We start from the raw sequence: 22,030 nt of genomic DNA, 5'->3' as shown, positions 1-22,030 counted from the left end.
CACACCTCCCTGGCCACACCTCCTGCGCCACACCTCCCTGAGTCACACCTCCTGAGTCACACCTCCCTGAGCCACACTCTCCCTGAGCCACACCTCCCCTGAGCCACACCTCCCCTGAGCCACACCTCCTGAGCCACACCTCCCCGAGTCACACCTCCTGAGCCACACCTCCCTGAGTCACACCTCCTGAGCCACACACCTCCTGAGCCACACCTCCCTGAGTCACACCTCCCTGGAGCCACCTCCCCTGAGCCACACCTCCCCTAAGCCACACCTCCTCTAAGTCACACCTCCCCAAGTCACACCTCCCTGAGCCACACCTCCCCTAAGTCACACCTCCCTGAGTCACACCCCCTCCCTGAGCCACTATTGATTCAGTGGTCCATCTCGTTCTTATAAGTCTCCTGTTGCTTCTCTTGCTCTGTCGCTCTTCTTCCACCTTCTGTTGTGGTGCTTGTTATAGTGCTTGTTGTGGTGTGCTTCTGTTGTGGTGCTTGTTGTGGTGCTTCTTTTGGTTCTTCTGTTATGGTGCTTCTGTTGTGGTGCTTGTTGTAGTGCTTCTTTTGTGGTTCTTCTGTTGTGGTGCTTCTGTTGTGGTGCTTCTGTTGTGGTGTGCTTTTGTTGTGGTGCTTGTTGTGGTGCTTCTTTGTGGTTCTTCTGTTGTGGTGTCTTGTTGTGTGCTTCTGTTGTGGTGCTTTTTGTAGTACTTCTGTTGTGGTGTCTTTTAGGTGCTTCTGTTGTGGTGCTTCTTGTGGTTCTTCTGTTGTGGTGCTTCTGTTGTGTACTTCTGTTGTATTCTTCTGTTGTGGTGCTTCTGTTGTAGTTGCTTCTGTTGTAGTGCTTCTGTTGTAGTGCTTCTGTTGTGGTGCTTCTGTTGTATTGCTTCTGTTGTAGTGCTTCTGTTGTGGATTGCTTCTGTTGTAGTGCTTCTTGTGGTGCTTTGTATGGTGCTTCTGTTGTGGTGCTTCTGTTGTGTGCTTCTGTTGTGTCTGTTGTAGTGCTTCTGTTGTGGTGCTTCTGTTGTGGTGCTTCTGTGGTGCTTCTGTTGTGGTGCGTCTTTGTGGTGCTTCTGTTGTGTTGTGGTGTACTGATACGCTTTTAGTATTGTGACGTTGGTGTTATTGTGCTACTGTTGTGATGGCGGTACTGTTGTTATGGCGCTACTGTTGTTATGTACTGTTATGATGGCGGTACTGTTGTGATGGCGCTACTGTTATGATGGCGCTACTGTTGTTATGGCGGTACTGTTGTTATGGCGCTACTGTTATGATGGCGCTACTGTTGTTATGGCGGTATGTTGTTATGACGCTACTGTTATGATGGCGCTTCTGTTGTTATGGCGGTACTGTTGTTATGGCGCTACTGTTATGATGGCGCTACTGTTGTTATGGCGGTACTGTTGTTATGACGCTACTGTTGTGATGGCGCTACTGTTGTTATGAATTGCTGTTGATGACTACTGTTATGATGGCGGTACTGTTGTGATGGCGCTACTGTTGTGATGGCGCTACTGTTGTTATGGCGCTACTGTTGTGATGGCGCTTCTGTTGTGATGGCGCTACTGTTGTGGGTGCTAGGCGCAGTGTTATCCCCAGGCGTGACAATGAAACATCCATATCCATAATTCTCGGGATATTGACAAGTTAGAGATGAGGGCCCGTGAGGCAAGCGTTTGGTTGTTAGGTTAGGTTAGGTTAGGTTAGGTTGGGTTGGGTTGGGTTAGGTTGGGTTAGGTTTGGGTTGGGTTAGGTTGAGTTAGAATAATCTTGTGTGAGCTTAATGATTCAAACTTGCTGTTGTAGAGTTAAATGCTGACAGCAGGTGGTTGTAAATCTGTCAAAATGATACCTTTAAGCTGTTAGTATTCTGTATAAAGCTGCCATTAGAGTCAGTTTAGCTGTCAGCCTCTCGTGTCAGTGCTGTCAGTTTGCCTCCACTTATGTTAATGTTATCTAAGAATGTTTTCATTGTAATATATTAATGGAGTATTCTCTCTCTCTCTCTCTCTCTCTCTCTCTCTCTCTCTCTCTCTCTCTCTCTCTCTCTCTCTCTCTCTCTCTCTCTCTTCCCCAATTAGCTATTTCCGTCCCAAGAGAATTCCTTTTAAGTGTCTGATTACACTGAAAAGTTACCTTAGTTTGCAGTAACTCATCCACCAGTCACTCACAGTCACTCCTACACCAGTTACCCCATACATCAGGTCACTCAGTCACTCATACATCAATCACTCATGCATCAGTCACCCACCGGTCACTCGTATACCTGAAACTCATCCACCAGTCACTCATCCATTCATCTGTTTATCTATTTGTCCTCTCAACCTATTTGTCTATCTCTCCTATCCATCTCATCTATCTATCAAATCCTATTATACACCTGGTTCTCGACTTCCCTTCCCTACCCCCCCCCAACCTCCTCACCCAACCTCCTCCCACCCAACCTCCCCTCCCACCCCCCCAACCTCCCTACCCCCCAGCCTCCCCTACCCCTAACCTCTACCCCCCAACCTCCCTACCCCCAACCTCCTCCCCCCTCCAGCCTCCCTCACCCAGCCTCCCTCCCACCCCAGCCTCCCCTACCCCCAACCTCCCTACCCCCAGCTTCTACCCCCCAACCTCTCTACCCCCCAACCTCCCCTGCCCCCCCAACCTCCCTACCCCCCCCTCCCCTACCCCCCCACCTCCCTGACCCCCTAACCTCCCTGCCCCCAACCTCCCCTACCCCCAACCTCCCCTCCCCCAACCTCCCCTACCCCCCAACCTCCCCCAGCCTCTCTCCCTCCCCTCCCCCCACTCCCCTACCTCTGCCCACCTCTGCAATCCTGATATCTCACCTGAATCTCTCTTTATCTCCTTATTTAACCTCCCTACAATATCCTCTACCTCCTCTCTCCCAACCTCCACCTCTCTCCCACCTCCTACCTCATCTCTTTACATTCTACCTGACCTCCTACCCCCTATCCTATAACCTCCCTTCCTAACCTCCTCCCCCCCAACCTCCCTTTATTACCCTCCTCCTTACCTCAACCTCCTCCCCAACCTCCCTACCCCTATCACTCATATCTCCCCTACCCCCAACCTCCCCTACCCAACCTCCTCCCCTGCCTCCTCCCCCAACCTCCTACCCCCAACCTCCCCTACCCCCCAACCTCCCTCCCACCCAACCTCCCTACCCCCAACCTCCCCTACCCCCAACCTCCCCTCCCCCCAAACCTCCCCTACCCCCCAACCTCCCCTACCCCCAACCTCCTCCCCACCCCCCAAACTAGCCTACGACTATTAGTATTTTTATTTTATTTTTTATTTATTTTTTTATTTTTTTTTTGTTGGAATAGTTGCTGAAAAAGGCTCTCTACTTAGGGCTCTTTGGCCATCGGATGTCGGACTTTTAGTTGAACGGGACTTTTCTGTTTTTTCCTTTAGGGGTGATTTTTTCCCCCTCGTTCGTATAGGTAAGGATGTTGGATTCGAGTTAAATTCCTTTCTTTCCTCCTTCTTCGTGTATATGTATATAATTATGTATTTATGTATGAAAGTCAATATATATTTTTGTTTTTATTCCTCAGCGACAGACTCCGTGTATCTTATTTCTTTAAGTTGACGTTAAAAGGAAAAAACAAAATTATTTTAGCTGAATTTGTAGAAGCGATAGTGTAGGTGGAGTGAGCAAGGGGAAACACTGCCTTATGGTCCCTTACCTTAATGACGGGACTGGCCTGGCTGTGTGAGGGGATTGAACCAAGCAGCTAAGAATGTGTGTGTGTGTGTGTGTGTGTGTGTGTGTGTGTGTTTGAAAGGAATAAATATGTAAATATATGCCAATATGAGCCTTTCTCTCCTTACGCGTACAATCTTTTATACCGCCCTCCAGGTTTTCAGAGTCTTATGAGGAAATTCTCTCTCTCTCTCTCTCTCTCTCTCTCTCTCTCTCTCTCTCTCTCTCTCTCTCTCTCTCTCTCTCTCTCTTTAGGTCTTTCACCAAAGGATATTTAGGCCAGGAAAGATGATTGGGTTTATTTTTCTGTTTTTCCCTCTAGTTTTTCCATCCTCTTTCCCACAGTACAAGATCATTTACATTTTATTATTTTCTCATGTCCTTTATTTACTCCCAGTTTGTCTTCACACACACACACACACACACACACACACACACACACACACACACACACACACACACACACACACACACACACACACACACACACACACACACTAAATTGCTGTCCTGGAATCAGTATGACGATCATCCAGCTATGATACAATGATGGGTATTGGGGATGTCACTTAGGTTAGTGAGTTTTGAGGTGACTAAAGAGCCCGATACGGGACCCGCAGCGTCGTTCACATTCGTTGCACATGTGGAGGGCTCCATCTACTGTGGGAGGGGCTGTGGCAGCGTCTTTCCGGCGTTGGCGCTTGTCTGCCTCGGTTTGCAGTCGGGCTAACTCGAAAGTATTTGCACCTCGTGCGGTGCTCTTCCAAGCGTTACGATGTGGAGTAATCGACTCCCAGGTGAGGGGGTCGATTTGGCACTTTTTCAGGTTTGTCTTAAGACTATCCTTGTGTCTTTTCAATTGCCCAGCAGCGTTACGTTTACTATTCGTTAGGTGACTGTAAAGTAGCTGCTTTGGCAGTCTACTGTCGTCCATGCGGGTAACATGGCCGGTCACCGTAGTTGTTCATGGATAATGGTAGCCTCGATGCTCCTACAGTTGGTGTCAGCAAGAATACTGGCATTTGTTCTCTTATCTTCCCAGCGAACTCGGAGGATGGAATGTAGACTACGTTGGTGAAAGTCTTCAAGTGCCTTGAGGTGCCTCCTGTATGTGACCCATGTCTCGCTGCCGTATAGCAGGGTGGGGAGGACCACTGCTCGATATACGGGTAACTTTGTAGATAATTTCAGTTCCCTACAGCTGAAGACACGATTTGAGTCTGCCAAAGGCTTGAGATGCACATCTGATCCGATGCTGAATCTCTTCATCGATGTCTGCGATGGTGGACAGGTGGGAACCGAGATACCGAAAGTGGGTAACATTGTTGAGGGTAGTATACCGTTAAGCAGGATGGATGGTGGAGGTGTGGCTGAACCAGGATCAGGTTGAAAGAGAATCTGAGTCTTACGTAAATTCACCTCAAGGCCGAAGTGTGCATACGCGTCTGTGTAGGTGTTCGGGATCTCCTGTAGGTCGTGTTCAGTGTGAGCGACAAGGTTGAGGTCGTTTGCAAAGGCTTATGCAAGTTGCTTCCCTGTTCGCCACGAGGGCTAGCCAGCGGCGGCAGCTGAAAGCTAGACGGAGCAAGCAGTGTTTTTATTTTTCAGGGATTAGCCCACCTGGGCACAGGTCACTGACCCACATCGGGGCCTGGGGGGCGAAAATGTATTAATAATAATAATCATAATAATAATAATAATAATAATAATAATAATAATAAAGAACCACAAAGAAATACAAAATGGGAAAAAAGATCAAGAGTGAGAAACAATATATGTATGTTGTGTTGTCAATAGTAAGAGAAACAATTGAGACCCTGCAATTGTGTGTAAATGAGGCAGAAAGTCAGATCAGCAACCTGGGACTTGGTCACATATGGCAGCAGGGTCTACCATTAGACAACACATTATGCTTCCAATATCTTCCCAGGCGGTAGTACCTCCCTGTTTGGGAGGTGCCTACTACCTACACTACCTTAACACTAACATAATGCTGCCACTCGAGACGCATGTCACCACCCTTTGTGTGGCTACACACACACACACACTTTAAAAAATACATATCTCTTGACCTCCTTATTACTGCCATTAACTTTTATTCAACTTCAATTAATTCAATTTGTTAGCATAATAGAGCGACTTCCGCCCTCAGTGTGTCTCGCGGTCTTACTGTCTCTCACGCTGTCTCTCTTGCACTCACACACTGTCTTTCACACACTGTCTCTCTCTCATTTTCTCTCTCCTTTACTTTAACTTCCTACTCTCTTCTCTTCTCTTTAATCCATCTTCCTTGCTTGCTTCAGTACGTCGAAAATTATGCATTAGATTTACCTTCAGTCACCTAACCTAACCTGTGTGTGTCCCCTCATAATAGAGAGACGCTGTATAAAGAAGATGGTTAAGTTAGGGTCTCTCAGTCTTAGCTCACCTCAAACTTGTCTTGTGTTGAGTTATGGTACAAGTTGAGGTCTTATAATTTGTTGACCAAGCTTCTTCTCCGACAGTTTATTTATCTACGAACCCGTGTGTGTGTGTGTGTGTGTGTGTGTGTGTGTGTGTGTGTGTGTGTGTGCTTTTAATTATTCATGCATTTGTGTTTGTTTTGTGGTTTTATGTCTGTGTTTGTCTGTGTATTGACTGTTTTATTCTACGTCATGTTTACCAAGAAATACTGTAGTTGTGTGTATGTTTGTAATGTTTGTAATGTATTATTTGTATTGCGCTAATTACACTACAGCAGCTCTTGACCACTGTAGCATCACTGTTACACACACACACACACACACACACACACACACACAATATAATGATGTGTTCCAGGTATGAGAAATGGAGTAATCTAAATGTGGAAAGAATGTCACCCCCTTCACCTGCTAATTAGGTTAGAACAGGTGTGGTGACCCAGGTGAAACAGGGGACATTAATATAGTTTAGGGGAGTGAAGGTGGAGAGTTGAACCTGACGGAAATATGTAATGATACGTATAAGAGTTAAACTATAAAATCGTGTATAATAAGTCGACTAAAAAGAACTAATGACAGAAGCAATAACAGGTAAGAATAGAGAACAGGATAAGGTAATGACTGATAAACTGGAGTGGAAGATAATAGCGATAGATGGGAAGAAAGGAAGATTGATTTAGAGGTGAAACACAGTACAGTATGTTGGTAGAGAGGTCAAACAACTAGTGACCTAATAAGTAGTGGTAACAGGTCGAGCTGAGGTGTGGAGGAGTGTTGGGAGTTTGTTAGGTCAGGTCAGGTTAGGTTAGATTGACCAGAATATGACACAATGACCTTGGATTGGACGGTAACAATGCTATTACAGGTGTTGAAGGACAAATTATTCTAGACGGTGTCCAGTTGTTTTGACATCTGGCAAACGTAACGTAACATAACATAACCTAACCTAACCACACACAGCCACCGAGGACAAGAGAAAGCCGGCTGAGTGTTGACGTCACCAACACAGCCACTGAGACCGGTTGTAATGCCCATCTGGTTCGGAATTAACTGCAAAGGGACAGTAGCAAGATCAAAGGGCGCAGACTATGGGGTGATTGAGGCGGTCACCCTTTCACAGGAACCTAACGTAACTACAGAACGTAACTACTGAACTGAACCACAGAACGTAACTACCGGACGTAAACAGAACGTAACTACAGACGTAACTACAGAACGTAACTACTGAACGTACACAGAAAATGAACAGGGCAACTACAGAACTGAACTACAGAACTGAACTACAGAACTGAATTACAGAACTGAACCACAGAACGTAACTGCTAGAACTACAGACCACAGAACGTAACTACTGAACTGAACCACAGAACGTAACTACCGAACAGTAACCACAGAACGTAACTACAGAACGTAACTACTGAACGTAACTACAGAAAAATGAACCACAGAACATAACTACAGAACTGAACTACAGAACTGAACTACAGAACTGAACCACAGAACGTAACTACAGAACGTAACTACAGAGAACTGAACTACAGAACGTAACTACAGAACTGAACCACAGAACGTAACTACAGAACTGAACCACAGAACGTAACTACAGAATTGAACCACAGAACGTACAGACAACCAGAACGTAACACCGAACGTAACCCAGGAACTACAGAACGACTAGAACGTAACTACAGAACTTAAAACTACAGAACCTACAACTACAGAACTGAACTACAGAACGTATTAACACTAAGAAAAGAAATTACTTTAATTTCCTCAGAGTAAAGAAGTAAGTGTAAGAGAGAGGGAGTAAAAAAAGTGTGGTTAGAGGAGAGAAGGGAAGGAGAGGAGAGGAGGGAAGGAGAGGAGAGGAGAGGGAAGGGAGAGGGAAGGAGAGGAGGAAGGAGAGGGAAGGAGAGGAGAGGGAAGAGAGGAGAGGAGAGAGCAGGGTATATGACTATTTTGCTCCTCGTCTGATACTAACCGTCAATGGTGTTCGATTTTAGCTTCTTGGACCTCTTGTTAGTGATAATGGTGGTAGTGATGGTTGATGTGGTGGTGGTAGTAGTGTGTTGATGTGGTGGTGGTAGTAGTAGTGGTTGATGTGGTGGTGGTAGTAATGAGTGGTTGATGTGGTGGTGGTAGTAGTAGTGGTTGATGTGGTGGTGGTAGTAGTAGTGGTTGATGTGGTGGTGGTAGTGGTTGATGTGGTGGTGGTGGTAGTAGTGGTTGATGTGGTGGTGGTGGTAGTAGTGGTTGATGTGGTGGTGGTAGTAGTAGTGTTGATGTGGTGGTGGTAGTAGTAGTGGTTGATGTGGTGGTGGTAGTGGTTGATGTGGTGGTGGTGGTAGTGTTGTTGGTGGTGGTGTTGGTGGTGGTGATGACGGTGGTGGTGGAGATAATCTAGAGATGATGGATGACTTAAGAGACTGCAATTGTTATGTATGTGAGAAGACCAACAGTAGGTTAGGTCAGGTTAGTTTAGGTGAAGTTGGGGTTCCCCCAGGGTCAGTACTAGGCCCACTCTTGTTCATAATCTACATAAACGATCTAGATACTGGGATCAGCAGTGACATAAGCAAGTTTGCGGATGACACCAAAATAGGGCGGCAGATTAATTCAGGGCAGGATGCAAATGCATTACAGGAGGATCTAAATAAACTGCAGGGGTGGTCTAAAAAATGGCAAATGATATTCAACACCAGCAAGTGCAGCGTACTTAATATTTGAAGAACAAATACTGTCAATGTATACATAACAACATCAACCTAGAAAGTCGACTTGTGAAAGAGACCTAGGGGTACTTGTAAACCCGGACCTACGGCCTAGAAAACAGTGCGTTAATGTTCGAAATAAGGCAAACAGAGTATTGGGTTTTATATCTAGAAGTGTAAGTAACAAGAGTGCAGAGGTCTTATTGCAACTATATCTTGCGCTAGTCAGGCCGCACCTCGATTATGCGGTTCAGTTCTGGTGCCCCTATTATAGAATGGATATCAATTCACTAGAGTCGGTGCAGCGAAGAATGGCGAAAATGATTCCGGGACTTAGAAGCCTTCCATAGGATAGGTTAAAGAAACTAAACTTGCATTCCCTAGAAAGACGAAGAGTGCGGGGAGATATGTAGAAGTATTTAAGTGGGTGAAAGGAATCAATAAAGGGGATATAGATAAAGTTCTTATAATATCCGAGCAGGATAGGACTCGTAGCAACGGATTCAAGTTGGACAAGTTTAGGTTTAGGAGGAGATAGGAAAACTGGTTCACAAATAGGGTGGTAGACGAGTGGAACAAGCTTAACTTTGTAGTAAGTGCTGGAACTCTGGAAAGTTTCAAGGAGGCTGGATAGATTCATGGATGATAGAGAGTGGTAGTAACTCTCGACAGGAGCTGCCATGCACAGGCCAACCGGCCTATGCAGACTCCTTATTTTCTTATGTTCTTATGTTAGGTGAGGAATGGGGAGTGATGGGAGAGGTGTATTGTTTAGGGAGACAGTGCACAGGGAGACAAGACCAATTGAGTAGATTCCTTGTCCTCTCTCTCTCTCTCTCTCTCTCTCTCTCTCTCTCTCTCTCTCTCTCTCTCTCTCTCTCTCTCTCTCTCTCTCTCAAAAACAGGGCAGGAAGTTTATACATGAACCAAACACAATACCCAGAGTGTGTGGTGTGGGATCAGCTCGATGATTCTAATTACTGACGAATAATGACCGTAATTACGTGTTCCCCTAACCCCATCCTCCTCCCCTAACCCCATCCACTCCTCCCTAACCCCATCCACCTATCCAGCTGTGGACAACAATCATACCGGCAATTGTTATTATTTTTCCATCACACTTAATGCAGTTATAAATTTAGCTCAAGTGCTATTTCAATTAACAATCACCATTCCACGCTATCGGTAACAGTGACTCATTTCCTACAGACACTGGACGTAGTTGACCCTGTGTGTGTAGAGTGGCGTTATGGCGGTACATTTCCATTGACAAAATCACTCGTGGAAAATGAAGTACAGTAATTAATGACGGGAAGCGATGACGTTTACCCTGAATATAGCGTCAGAGTAACATTTGTCGTCAATTGCCACGATGGTAAATCAGCAAATTAACTTTACTAATTACAAACCAATAATGCTGACGGGTTAAATTAACTTAACTAATCATTCTTATTGGCATATTCTCCACGAGTTAATGAGTAAAAAACATTTAAACGGGTGAAGTTAACATGGGGGGTGAGGGTTGAGGTACCTGGGTCTTATAAACATTTCAGTTTTTACGGATTACCTTCAACATGGGGTAATATAGTATCCCACAGCTAACCTAACCTAACCTTACCTTACCTAACCTTACCTAACCTTACCTTACCTTACCTTACCTAACCTTACCTTACCTTACCTTACCTTACCTAACCTAACCTAACCTTACTAACCTTATACCTTTACATACCTTACCTTACCTTACCTTACCTAACCTTACCTAACCTTACCTTACCTTACTACTACCTTTACCTTACCTTACCTTTTTACCTAACCTAACCTAACCCTAACCTAACCTTACCTTACCTTACCTTCACTTCCTTACCTTCTACCTACTTTTTACCTTATACCTTACCTTACCTTACCTTACATACCTAACCTTACCTAACCTTACCTAACCTTCAACACACAACCTAACCTAACCTAACCTAACCTTATCTAACCTTTTTACCTTACCTAACCTTACCTAACCTTAACTAACTAACCTAACCTAACCTAACCTTATCTAACCTTATCTAACCTTACCTTACCTTACCTTACCTTACCTAACTTCTTATCTAATCCTTACCTTACATACCTTACATACCTTACCTTACCTAACTTATACATACCTTACCTTACCTTACCTAACCCTAACTATCTATACCTTACTCTACCTTATACATACTACCTTACCTTACCTTACCTTACATACCTTACCTTACCTTACCTTACCTAACCTTACCTTACCTTACCTAACCTTACCTAACCTTACCTTACCTTACCTAACCTAACCTTACCTAACCTTACCTTACCTTACCTTACCAAAAATTTGCTTCTGGTCAAATCGTATCTCCCATTGGCTGAGAAACATAACTGCCTGTGAGGGATAATTGTTCCCTGGTGATGTGATGTGATGTGGTGTGATGTGATGTGGTGTGATGTGGTGTGATGTAGTGTGATATGGTGTGATGTGGTGTGATGTGATGTGGTGTGATGTGGTGTGATGTGGTGTGATGTGATGTGGTGTGATGTGATGTAGTGTGATGTGGTGTAGTGTGATAGTGTGATGTGATGTAGTGTGATGTGGTGTTATGTGATGTGGGACTTGTTAAACAGGTAACCAAGATATTTAAAACAAAAATCTCAAATTCAATTCATTTCTGTAATTGGATTTCCGATAAGGTTTAAATTCTCAGGTTTACGACAGGTTGGGCTCTCTCTCTCTCTCTCTCTCTCTCTCTCTCTCTCTCTCTCTCTCTCTCTCTCCTTCCCTTTATTTCTCTTCCTATTCTCCTTCTATGCTGTTTTTCGTTCTGTTTTCCCCACTTTCTTTTCTTTCTTTTATTTTCCATCTCTTCTTTTATTGCTTTCCCTATCCTCCTTCTTTCTTCTCCTCCTCCTCTTCCTCCCTCCTGCTCCTCCTCCCTCATCCTCCTCCTTCCTCCTGTCTCCTCCTTTTTCTTCCTCCTCCTTCTCTTCTCCTTCTTTCCTCCTCCTCCTCTTCCTCTTCCTCTTCTCCTCTTCCTCCTGCTCCTCCTCCTCCTCCTCCCTCCTCCTCCTCCTCCTCCTCCCTCCTCCTCTTCCTGCTTCTCCTCTTTTCCTGCTTCTCCTCCTCCTCCTCCTATATATGCTTATCCTGTAATTGTATCTTCCCTCCTCCCTCCCTCCCTCCCTCCCTCCCTCCCTCCCCCTCTCCTCTTCCTCCTCTTCCTTCCTTCCTTCCTCTTCCTTCCTTCCTTTCTTCCTTCCTTCCTTCCTTCCTTCCTCCTTCCTCCCTTCCTTCTTCCTCCCTTCCTTCTTCCTTCCTTCCTTCCTTCCTCCTTCCTTCCTTCCTTCCTCTCGCTATTTATCTCTGAGGGATCGCCGTTTCTCACCCAAGTTTGACCACCATTTATTATTGGGGGAGAATATTTGATGTATTTTATCACTGTCCGCCGCTACAAGCTGTCCTTATGACGTATCCCCAGGTGTTGTAGTTGTTGTAGTTGTTGTAGTTGTTGTCATCTTATGTGTAGTTGCTGTCCTTGTTATCTCAGTGGTTGTTGTGATTGTTGTGGTTGTTGTGATTGTTGTGGTTGTTGTGATTGTTGTGGTTGTTACTGGTGTTGTTGTTGTCGTGGTTTCTCCTTCCTTATTGGTCGTCTTCATAGTTATGACCGTGAACCAACTTTTCCCTTCTCAAGCCTTTATGGTCAGTATACACACACACACACACACACACACACACATATACATACATACATACATACATACATACATACATACATACATACATACATACATACTGTACTCTCTCACTCCGTACTCTACTTTAACCAGCCAGTAACCATTGCACTCACCAGCCTCTTGCTATGGTTTAAACTTGTGTGTGTGTGTCTGTGTGTGTGTGTGTGTGTGTGTGTGTGTGTGTGTGTGTGTGTGTGTGTGTGTGTGTGTGTGTGTACCCAGCCTTTAAGGTATGGTCTGAATGAAAGGTTTAATTGGTTCTCCATTCTTAATATTACCGCAGGTGTTGGGTTAGGTTACGTTACGTTATTCTCGGAGCCCAGAGAAAATAATAATAGTTCTTGAGGTAGTAATGTTAAAGTAGCATTTAATTCTTAACTAGATAATGTTTACTCCCCCTGAATAATAAAAATAATAATAATAATAATAACAATAAAAATAATGACAATAATAATAATAACAACAATAATAATAATAATAATCATAATAATAGTAATGATGATAATAATAATAATAATAATAATAATAATAATAATAATAATAATATAATCAATAAAATAATAAGACACTCTTCCAATGAGACACAATGAGAAACACAGTCAATTAGGGCTGGTGTTTCTCTTAGTTAAAATGAGAAAACTTTTTTACTCAATGAAAATAGGTTTTCGTAAAGGTCCCCTATTCATTCATTCATTCATTCATTCATTCTTTCTTTCATTCATTCTTTCCATCCATTCAAGTGTATCGGTACGGAAAGTGTGTTGCAGTAGCGTCCTGTGAGAGATGGCTGGAAAAAAGTGTGTGTGTGTGTGTGTGTGTGTGTGTGTGTGTGTGTGTGTGTGTGTGTGTGTCGTGGATTGATCACTCTCTGACCCACCTCGCGCTGTCAAGGGGTTAGGTTGGGTAAGGCACATAAGGTGAAAACTCTTTTATGCTGTATAAACTCTTTCGGTAGTCCAATACATACATACATACATACATACATACATACATACATACATACACGCACATAGTCAATTATACTGTACACACACACATACAGTCAAACTTACACACACTAACTAATATGCCAGTATGTTTCAGTGACTTTAAAAAAATCACAAAATTGGTAAAAGTCTTAAATAATGGTTTCAAGGCTTAAAGACGCAATCATTGTTGAAATATATTGCCTCTAACGCAATGTCTACACAACACTGCGTCAACACCGAGGGAAACGGAATAAATTGGTAACTATGACGCAAGAAAATGTGACTTATTTATGACGCAAGAAAATGTGACTTATTTATGACGCAAGAAAATGTGGCTTATTTATGACGCAAGAAAATGTGGCTTATTTCACAGTCGAGAAGAAAAACATAATTCTTGCTCTCTCTTCTTTCTTCATTAGACAATTAAGAACAAAAAGTTTAGATTATCCGTAGTTTTTAATTTGGTTTTTATTTACGTAATTTAGTGGTTTTTACCTAACTTGTTTTGTTGTGGTGTTTTAATGGTGTTTTAATGAGTTTGTACACTATCTGATGATGTTTGGTCTCTCTCTCTCTCTCTCTCTCTCTCTCTCTCTCTCTCTCTCTCTCTCTCCACAGACCCACAATGCAACATCAACCCTGAATATAAACAATAGATTGACTTTCTCTCCCTCTATGTAAACTTTTCTCCCCCTTTACCCCCTCCCCACAGCCTCTCACCCTTCCCCTCCCCACTCCCTCCCCCACAACACCCTTACCTCCCCTCCTCCTCTGCCATACTGTTCCTCACTTAAGGATGTCCGAGAGAGAGAGAGAGAGCCATCTGGCTGTCCCAAGTGATGAGAACATGGAGCTCTTCACGTTTTCATCGCCCTCAGTGTGGCCCAGGGTCTGTCTCAGCCTCAGTGTGGCCCAGGGGTCTCAGCCCTCAGTGTGGCCAGGGGTCTGTCTTGACAACCCTCAATACAGGGGTTCATCCAGCCCTCCAGTGGCCCAGGGTCCTGTCTTCAGCCCTCCAGTGTGGCTGGGTCTGTCCGCCTCAGTGTGGCCTGGGGTCTGTCGTAGCCCTCAGTGTGTGGGGTCTGTCTCTCAGCCTCACTGTGGCCCAGGATGTCTCTTAGCCCTCTGTGGCCCAGGGCCGTGTGTGGTGAGGACTGTGTGGGGTGAGGGCTGTGTGGTGAGGGGTTGTGTGGTGGGGGCTCTGTGTGGTGAAGGGGTTGTGTGTGGTGGGGTTGTGTGTGGTGGGGGTTGTATGTGTGTGGTGAGGTTGTGTGTGGTGAGGGGCTGTGTGTCAGTGAGGGGCTGTGTGAAGTGGTGTGTGTGGTGAGGGCTGTGTGTGGTGAGGGCTGTGTGTGGTGAGGGCTGTGTGTGGTGAGGGCTATGGCTGCTGCTGTATCATTCACAATTTAATGTCACAAACTTCCTGTCATGAATATTCCAGTATAAAGCTTTTAACATGTTGATGATGATATATTATTTATCTATAATGTATACAAAAATATACATATATGCCCAAATATACATATAAACTTCAATATACTACCCAAATACACGTGTACTGTATACCCCGTTATACATATGCCTGGTTTTAATAAAGTTACGTAGTTTAGATATTAATGTTTCACCGCGTTTGCAATGTATTCATATATGTATAGCAATTTGTATGTATAAAGAGACAAAGCGTATTGTGTATACTGTGTGTGTGTGTGTGTATACTGTGTGTGTGTGTGTGTGTGTGTGTAACAGTACAGCTAATTAACTATGGTTCGTCTGTTAGATATATATTGAGTGTTGATTTCATTTCACAACGCGATGGGATGTATTTTGATTGGTATGGTGTGGATGTTGTATGTTCGTGTGGATGTTGTATGTTCGTGTGTGGATGTTGTATGTTCGTGTGGATGTTGGACTAGTGGCGAGGCTGATGGTGTAGAAGGGAAAATAATTGTAGTGAGAAGATTTTTTTTTTGTTAGTTCTTTTAAAATGTTTTCTTCCTTTCCTCTTAAAGTGTACGGTACTGTCTCTCACATCATCTCCCTCTTCCCTCCTCCCTCACCCCTCCTCCCTCACTCCAGCACCCCTCACCCCTCCTCCCTCACTCCTCCTCCCTCACCTCCAAGCACCCCTCACCTCCATGCACCCCCCTCTCCCCCTTCAAGCACCCTTTACCCCTCCTCCTTCACCTTCAAGCACCCCTCCTCCTCCCTCACCTCCATACACCCTGAAGGATCTCATCTTAGAATAGGATATCCTTAACTCCTCCTCCTCCTCCTGACTCACCTACCGCTCCTTGTACACGCGTCCTTAATAACTCATCATCACTTAAGGACATTGTGATTGATGTTTCATATTGTGTACTAAGGATTCATCTACTTGGTTGGGTTGTGATGATAGTTGTGATTTTGTCCAGCCATTTGTCCCACCATTTGTCCAGCCATTTGTCCCACCATTTGTCCACCATTTGTCACCATTTGTCTACATTTTCCTATTTGTCCCACCATTTGTCCAGCCATTTGTTTTGATTTGATGAAACGATAAACATTTTCTATGATTCTTACCTGAGGTTTGTTAGGTTACCTGTAATTTTCCATGATTCTTACCTGAGGTTTGTTAGGTTACCTGTAATTTTCCATGATTCTTACCTGAGGTTTGTTAGGTTACCTGTAATTTTCCATGATTCTTACCTGAGGTTTGTTAGGTTACCTGTAATTTTCCATGATTCTTACCTGAGGTTTGTTAGGTTACCTGTAATTTTCCATGATTCTTACCTGTGGTTTGTTAGGTTATCTGTAATTTTCCATGATTCTTACCTGAGGTTTGTTAGGTTACCTGTAATTTTCCATGATTCTTACCTGAGGTTTGTTAGGTTACCTGTAATTTTCCATGATTCTTACCTGAGGTTTGTTAGGTTACCTGTAATTTTCCATGATTCTTACCTGTGGTTTGTTAGGTTACCTGTAATTTTCCATGATTCTTACCTGAGGTTTGTTAGGTTACCTGTAATTTTCCATGATTGCTTACCGGGGTTTGTTGGTTCCTGTAATTTTCCTTGATTCTTACCTGAGGTTTGTTAGGTTACCTGTAATTTTCCATGATTCTTACCTGAGGTTTGTTAGGTTACCTGTAATTTTCCATGATTCTTACCTGTGGTTTGTTAGGTTACCTGTAATTTTCCATGATTCTTACCTGAGGTTTGTTAGGTTACTTGTTGTCTTCCCCCCTCGAAAAATTTCCATTACCTTTATGACGGTGTAAGAGTTATATTATTTTTATTTAGTCTTTATAGAATGAAAGATAAATGAGAGGAATTAATAATTACACGTGTGGACCTTAAGTACTATATATCAGTAGAGGTTATCTTCCCCTGGTAATATCAAAGGCACTGTTAGGGGTCAAGGATGTACAGTACTTTGTGGATAGTTAACGACATGGTGATTTGATTGTTGGATACTCATACCTGTAGTGATGCCAGGAAGGTTGGGTTAGGTTAGGTTAGGTTAGGTTAGGTTAGGTTAGGTTAGGTTAGGTTAGGTTAGGTTAGGTTAGGTTAGGTGAAATAAACTGAAGAATCCTGAATATATTTCTTATCTGTTGGCTAAAATAAACTAATTTATTCTATCCTGGTCTGGTAGTTTGTTCTGAGGGAAAGAATTTGTTGATTAACGAATTCTTGTGTTCTCTTTAACCTAACCTAACACTTAACCCAACCTAACCTAACATAACCCTAATTTATACTGACCGAATATATTTTTTATACACTTTCATATCACATTAAGTTACGTTCTCTTATAATTCTTCAATATTTTTTATTTTTTTTTTTACATTTTGTGGATTTAAAGGCTGTAACAAACACTTCAATTACACGGAGCTTAAGAACCATTGTGTGTTTGAACCATTAGTCTCTCTGTGTGTGCTTGTTCCCTGAGCCTTATAGTTTTCACATTGTTATTTTTCTGCCCAATTACACCCTGGTCATCATTACTCTTTCTCCTCTTTGCAATAACATAAACTCTTACTCTTTCTCCTCTTTGCAATAACATAAACTCTTAGTCTTTCTCCTCTTTGCAATAACATAAACTCTTACTCTTTCTCCTCTTTGCAATAACATAAACTCTTAGTCGTTCTCCTCTTTGCAATAACATAAACTCTTAGTCTTTCTCCTCTTTGCAATAACATAAACTCTTAGTCTTTCTCCTCTGTTCAACTACCAAAACACTTCCAATGAAACTAATTTTAAAAAACAAAAAGAAATGATGATGATGATTTTAATGGTGATAATTGAAGACATACATACATACATACATACATACATACATACATACATACATACGTACATGCTCGGACGCCACTTTGAATATTTTATTTAATTAACGCCAGAGGATTTTACTCATCTCAGAGGGGGTAGGAGAGGCTATACAACGCTATATTACATTGATTTTATAATAGGTAATAATATACATGTTTGATTCAGGTATATATCCCACAAAGTTAAAGATTAATAAGATAAGGATAATCATTTCACGGTAACATAGAAATGATACTAAGTTATTTTTATCATATCAGTAAAAAAAAAAATCAGTTCCCCAACCAGAGCGACATGGGCGAGAATCATATATTAATGGGAGGTGATGTTGAGCTGTATATTACATTGGAACAAGTTATAGTACCACCCCTCCCCACCCACCACCCCACCCACTCCACAACCCTCGCCCTTCACCCCTCCCAAGCCCCCCACCCACTCCACCACCCCGATTAGAAGCGTTCTGAACATTCATTAAGACGTCACGAGGAAGTAAGTTTGTCAATTGGAATGATAAAATAACTTATATAATAAAAAAGAAACTAATGGAGAAATGAATAAAAATTGTAGATATTCGGTGTTTATGAACGGGTTGAATTGAGAGAGAGAGAGAGAGGGCTATTATCATAACATCCCCCAAAACACACACACACACACACACACACACACACACACACACACACTTATGATACTGACGGGGTGGTGAGGTGAAGCGTGCAGGTGTAGCCCTAAAAATCATGGTAGTAAATTAGTTTTAGAATATAGCCTGTAGAGCACCACTGGGATCTCTCTTCTCTTCTCTTCTCTTCTCTTCTCTTCTCTTCTCTTCTCTTCTCTTCTCTCGTACCCAAGGCGCCAACAAGCTTCCTGTCTCCCTTATTTGTAACCATCTGTGATTAATGATCTCTGGACCACGTTGGACAAAGGACCTCAAGTGGCCAGACCAAATAGCATTAACCAATCAGCGGTGGAGTGAAGGTTCATAGATGGATTTGTAAGATATATAACAAAAAAAGAAAGAAAATCGGTGAGATAAATGATGACACGAAGTAGGGAATGATGACACGAAGTAGGGAATGATGACACGAAGTAGGGAATGATGACACGAAGTAGGGAATGACGACACGAAGTAGGGAATAATGACACGAAGTAGGGAATGATGACACGAAGTAGGGAATGATGACACGAAGTAGGGAATGGTGACACGAAGTAGGGAATGATGACACGAAGTAGGGAATAATTTATTTAAAGTAGGAATGATGACACGAAGTAGGAATGATGACACGAAGTAGGGAATGATGACACGAAGTAGGGAATGATGACACGAAGTAGGAATAATGACACGAAGTGATGATGACACGAAGTGGAATTGATGACCTGAAGTAGAGACAATAGCTGACACGCCAACACGACGTCACGCCAGCACGACACGTCACGCCAGCACGACACGTCACGCCAACACGACGTCACATCATCACGACACAACACGTCACATCATCACGTCTACGGTGTCAGCGTCATGGTGGTCAAGATACACAGGGGTGGCGCCTCTGGGTGACGCTTTGCCAGCTGGCGCTCTGAAGACCTCTCTGACGCACTTTATCGATGATGGGCGGATGTGTGAGGTGGTGGTGTGATGAGGGTGCTGGGTGGAGGAGGTGGACGGAAGTGAGAGTGGTGGGTGTTATGAGGGTGCAGGGTGGAGGAGGTGAGCGGAAGTGAGAGTGGTGGGTGTTATGAGGGTGCAGGGTGGAGGAGGTGAGCGGAAGTGAGAGTGGTGGGTGTTATGAGGGTGCAGGGTGGAGGAGGTGGGAGTGAGGGAGAATGGGGGTATGGAGATGGTTGTGGATGGTGGGTGTGGAGGGTGGATGGTGGTTGTGGAGAGGGTGGATGGTGGTTGTGGATGAGAGGGTGGAGGGTGGATGATGGTTGTGGAGAGGGTGGATGATGGTTGTGGAGAGGGTGGATGGTGGTTGTGGAGAGGGTGGATGGTGGTTGTGGAGAGGGTGGATGGTGGTTGTGGAGAGGGTGGATGATGGTTGTGGAGAGGGTGGATGGTGGTTGTGGTGGTGTTTTTTCTGGGTAAATGAACTGTTTCAATCAATAAACCAATCAATCAGACAATCAATCAATCAACCAATCAATCAGCCAATCAATCAATCAACCAACCAATCAATCAGACAATCAATCAATCAATCAACCAATCAATCAGACAATCAATCAATCAACCAATCAATCAGTCAATAAACCAATCAATCAGCCAACCAATCAATCAGCCAATCAATCAACCAATCAATCAGCCAATCAATAAATCAATCAACCAATCAATCAATAAACCAATCAATCAATCAGACAATCAATCAATCAATAAACCAGTCAATCGGCCAATCAATCAATCAATCAATCAGTCAATCAATAAACCAACACCCCAACACAGTCCGTCTCTTCAACACTCACCAACACTCGCCAACACTCGCCTCCGTTATTGATCAGGTACTCGTGTTTGCCATCATCTCCTGCAGAAGCTCCTGCTGGGGGTGAGCGAGCCAGGTGACATCACTCAGGAGCACCGCGAGAGTAAAATCATTGGCCAACTGTTCACGTGTAAATTCCTATTAAGGTGATAACTTAGAAAATTTAATTATGTTGGCTTTAAATTATTGGTGTTTCCTCATCTAATTAATTGTTAAGTGTACTAATTAGTCGGTTATTATACCATTAAGTAATTAGAGAGTTGTTTAAATTATCTCTGTATGAGTTGAAGATTACCTGAGTGTGAGAATACAAGTGTGAGCTGACGAAAATGATTCCTAAAATATTCTAATGTTTACTAATAAAATGACTTTGGGGATATTCAGTAACCACAAGTATTTTAGCCAGACGAAACACTCGTTCATTGGTCTCTATAACAAACACGACGCACAGTATAAGCTTAACCGACACGTTAGTTAAGTTTTAAGCTGTTGAAGTATTGCGAATTAAAACTTTCCTTCGTTTGTACAGAAGATATTATCAGCCTTCAGTTTCTTCAATAAGTAAATCATACCTAGATGAACTACTGTATTGCTTGTTTGGTCTTCAACACAAGGGGCAATTCCAAGTCTTATTGTTTATTGTTTAGAATTATTATGTGTTAAGCCTCGAGGGTGAGGTGGAAGATGATATACACTTAACATGATCAAGTAACAGATGAAATTTGTATGTTATGTTAAGATCATTTAGTTGAGTTAAAGCAAGCTAGGGATTATATATTATTTGGACACACACGCACGCACGCACGCACACACACACACACACACACACACACACACACACACACACACGCACACACACACACACACACACACACACACACACACACACACACACACACACACACACACACACACACACACACACACACACACACACACTATCTCGTTTCAGTAATGATGTATTAGTCGCTTCATCATAGATCTTTACATATTAAGATCTGGCTGCCCAAACATACCTCTGTCATGCCCTCATCACTCATATGTCCACAGTAAACCTCACACCAATAAGGCCCCCCCCCATGAACCCCTCCACATGCACTGAAGTATAATTGTGCTTCCCAAATGGTCTTAAGGTGATAAGTCTCCTCTTGAACTGACGCCTGTAAAATATCTGACCGCACAGGAGACGGCGATGGTTCAGGACTTTTGGGTGTACAGTGTTAACGATAGAGGTAGGACCAAAGATAGCTGGGCTAGTGGGTCTTACTTGTGCTGGGATGGACTGGGATGGACTGACTGACCAAGACTGACTGGACTGACTGGACTGGACTGGGACTGGGCTGGACTGACTGGGCTGACTGGACTGGACTGGGCTGGGCTGGGCTGGACTGGACTGGACTGGGCTGGTCACTTACCTGTAGCGACGTTACTTAGCACCGGACATCCGCCTCACCTTGGAGCGGATAACACCTGGGATGGTTCAGAGTAAGGCTGCTACAGTACTTAACGCCAGGTATTAACTAACTCACTAAACTACTTAACGCCAGGTATTAACTAACACACTAAACTACTTAACGCCAGGTATTAACTAACACACTAAACTACTTAACGCCAGGTATTAACTAACACACTAAACTACTTAACGCCAGGTAT

At 43.4% G+C, this 22,030-nt stretch overlaps 1 protein-coding gene across 1 annotated transcript; it reads right to left on the bottom strand.

Annotated features, from left to right (window-relative positions):
- Nucleotides 1-374: 374 nt before the first annotated feature.
- LOC121855495 (putative cyclin-dependent serine/threonine-protein kinase DDB_G0272797/DDB_G0274007) lies at nt 375-21,417 on the bottom strand. Its single transcript, XM_042350471.1, has 3 exons — nt 21,394-21,417; nt 20,401-20,515; nt 375-1,069 (listed from the first exon to the last, which is right to left on the bottom strand). The coding sequence occupies exons 1-3, from the start codon at nt 21,415-21,417 to the stop codon at nt 375-377; spliced, it is 834 nt and encodes a 277-aa protein (XP_042206405.1).
- Nucleotides 21,418-22,030: the final 613 nt, after the last annotated feature.

The sequence above is a fragment of the Homarus americanus genome, unplaced genomic scaffold (genome assembly GCF_018991925.1).
Source record: "Homarus americanus isolate GMGI-L3 unplaced genomic scaffold, GMGI_Hamer_2.0 scaffold48406, whole genome shotgun sequence".
Classification (NCBI taxonomy): domain Eukaryota; kingdom Metazoa; phylum Arthropoda; class Malacostraca; order Decapoda; family Nephropidae; genus Homarus; species Homarus americanus.
The sequence above is the reverse complement of the archived record's forward strand: the minus strand, read 5'-3'. Positions and strand labels throughout refer to the sequence as shown.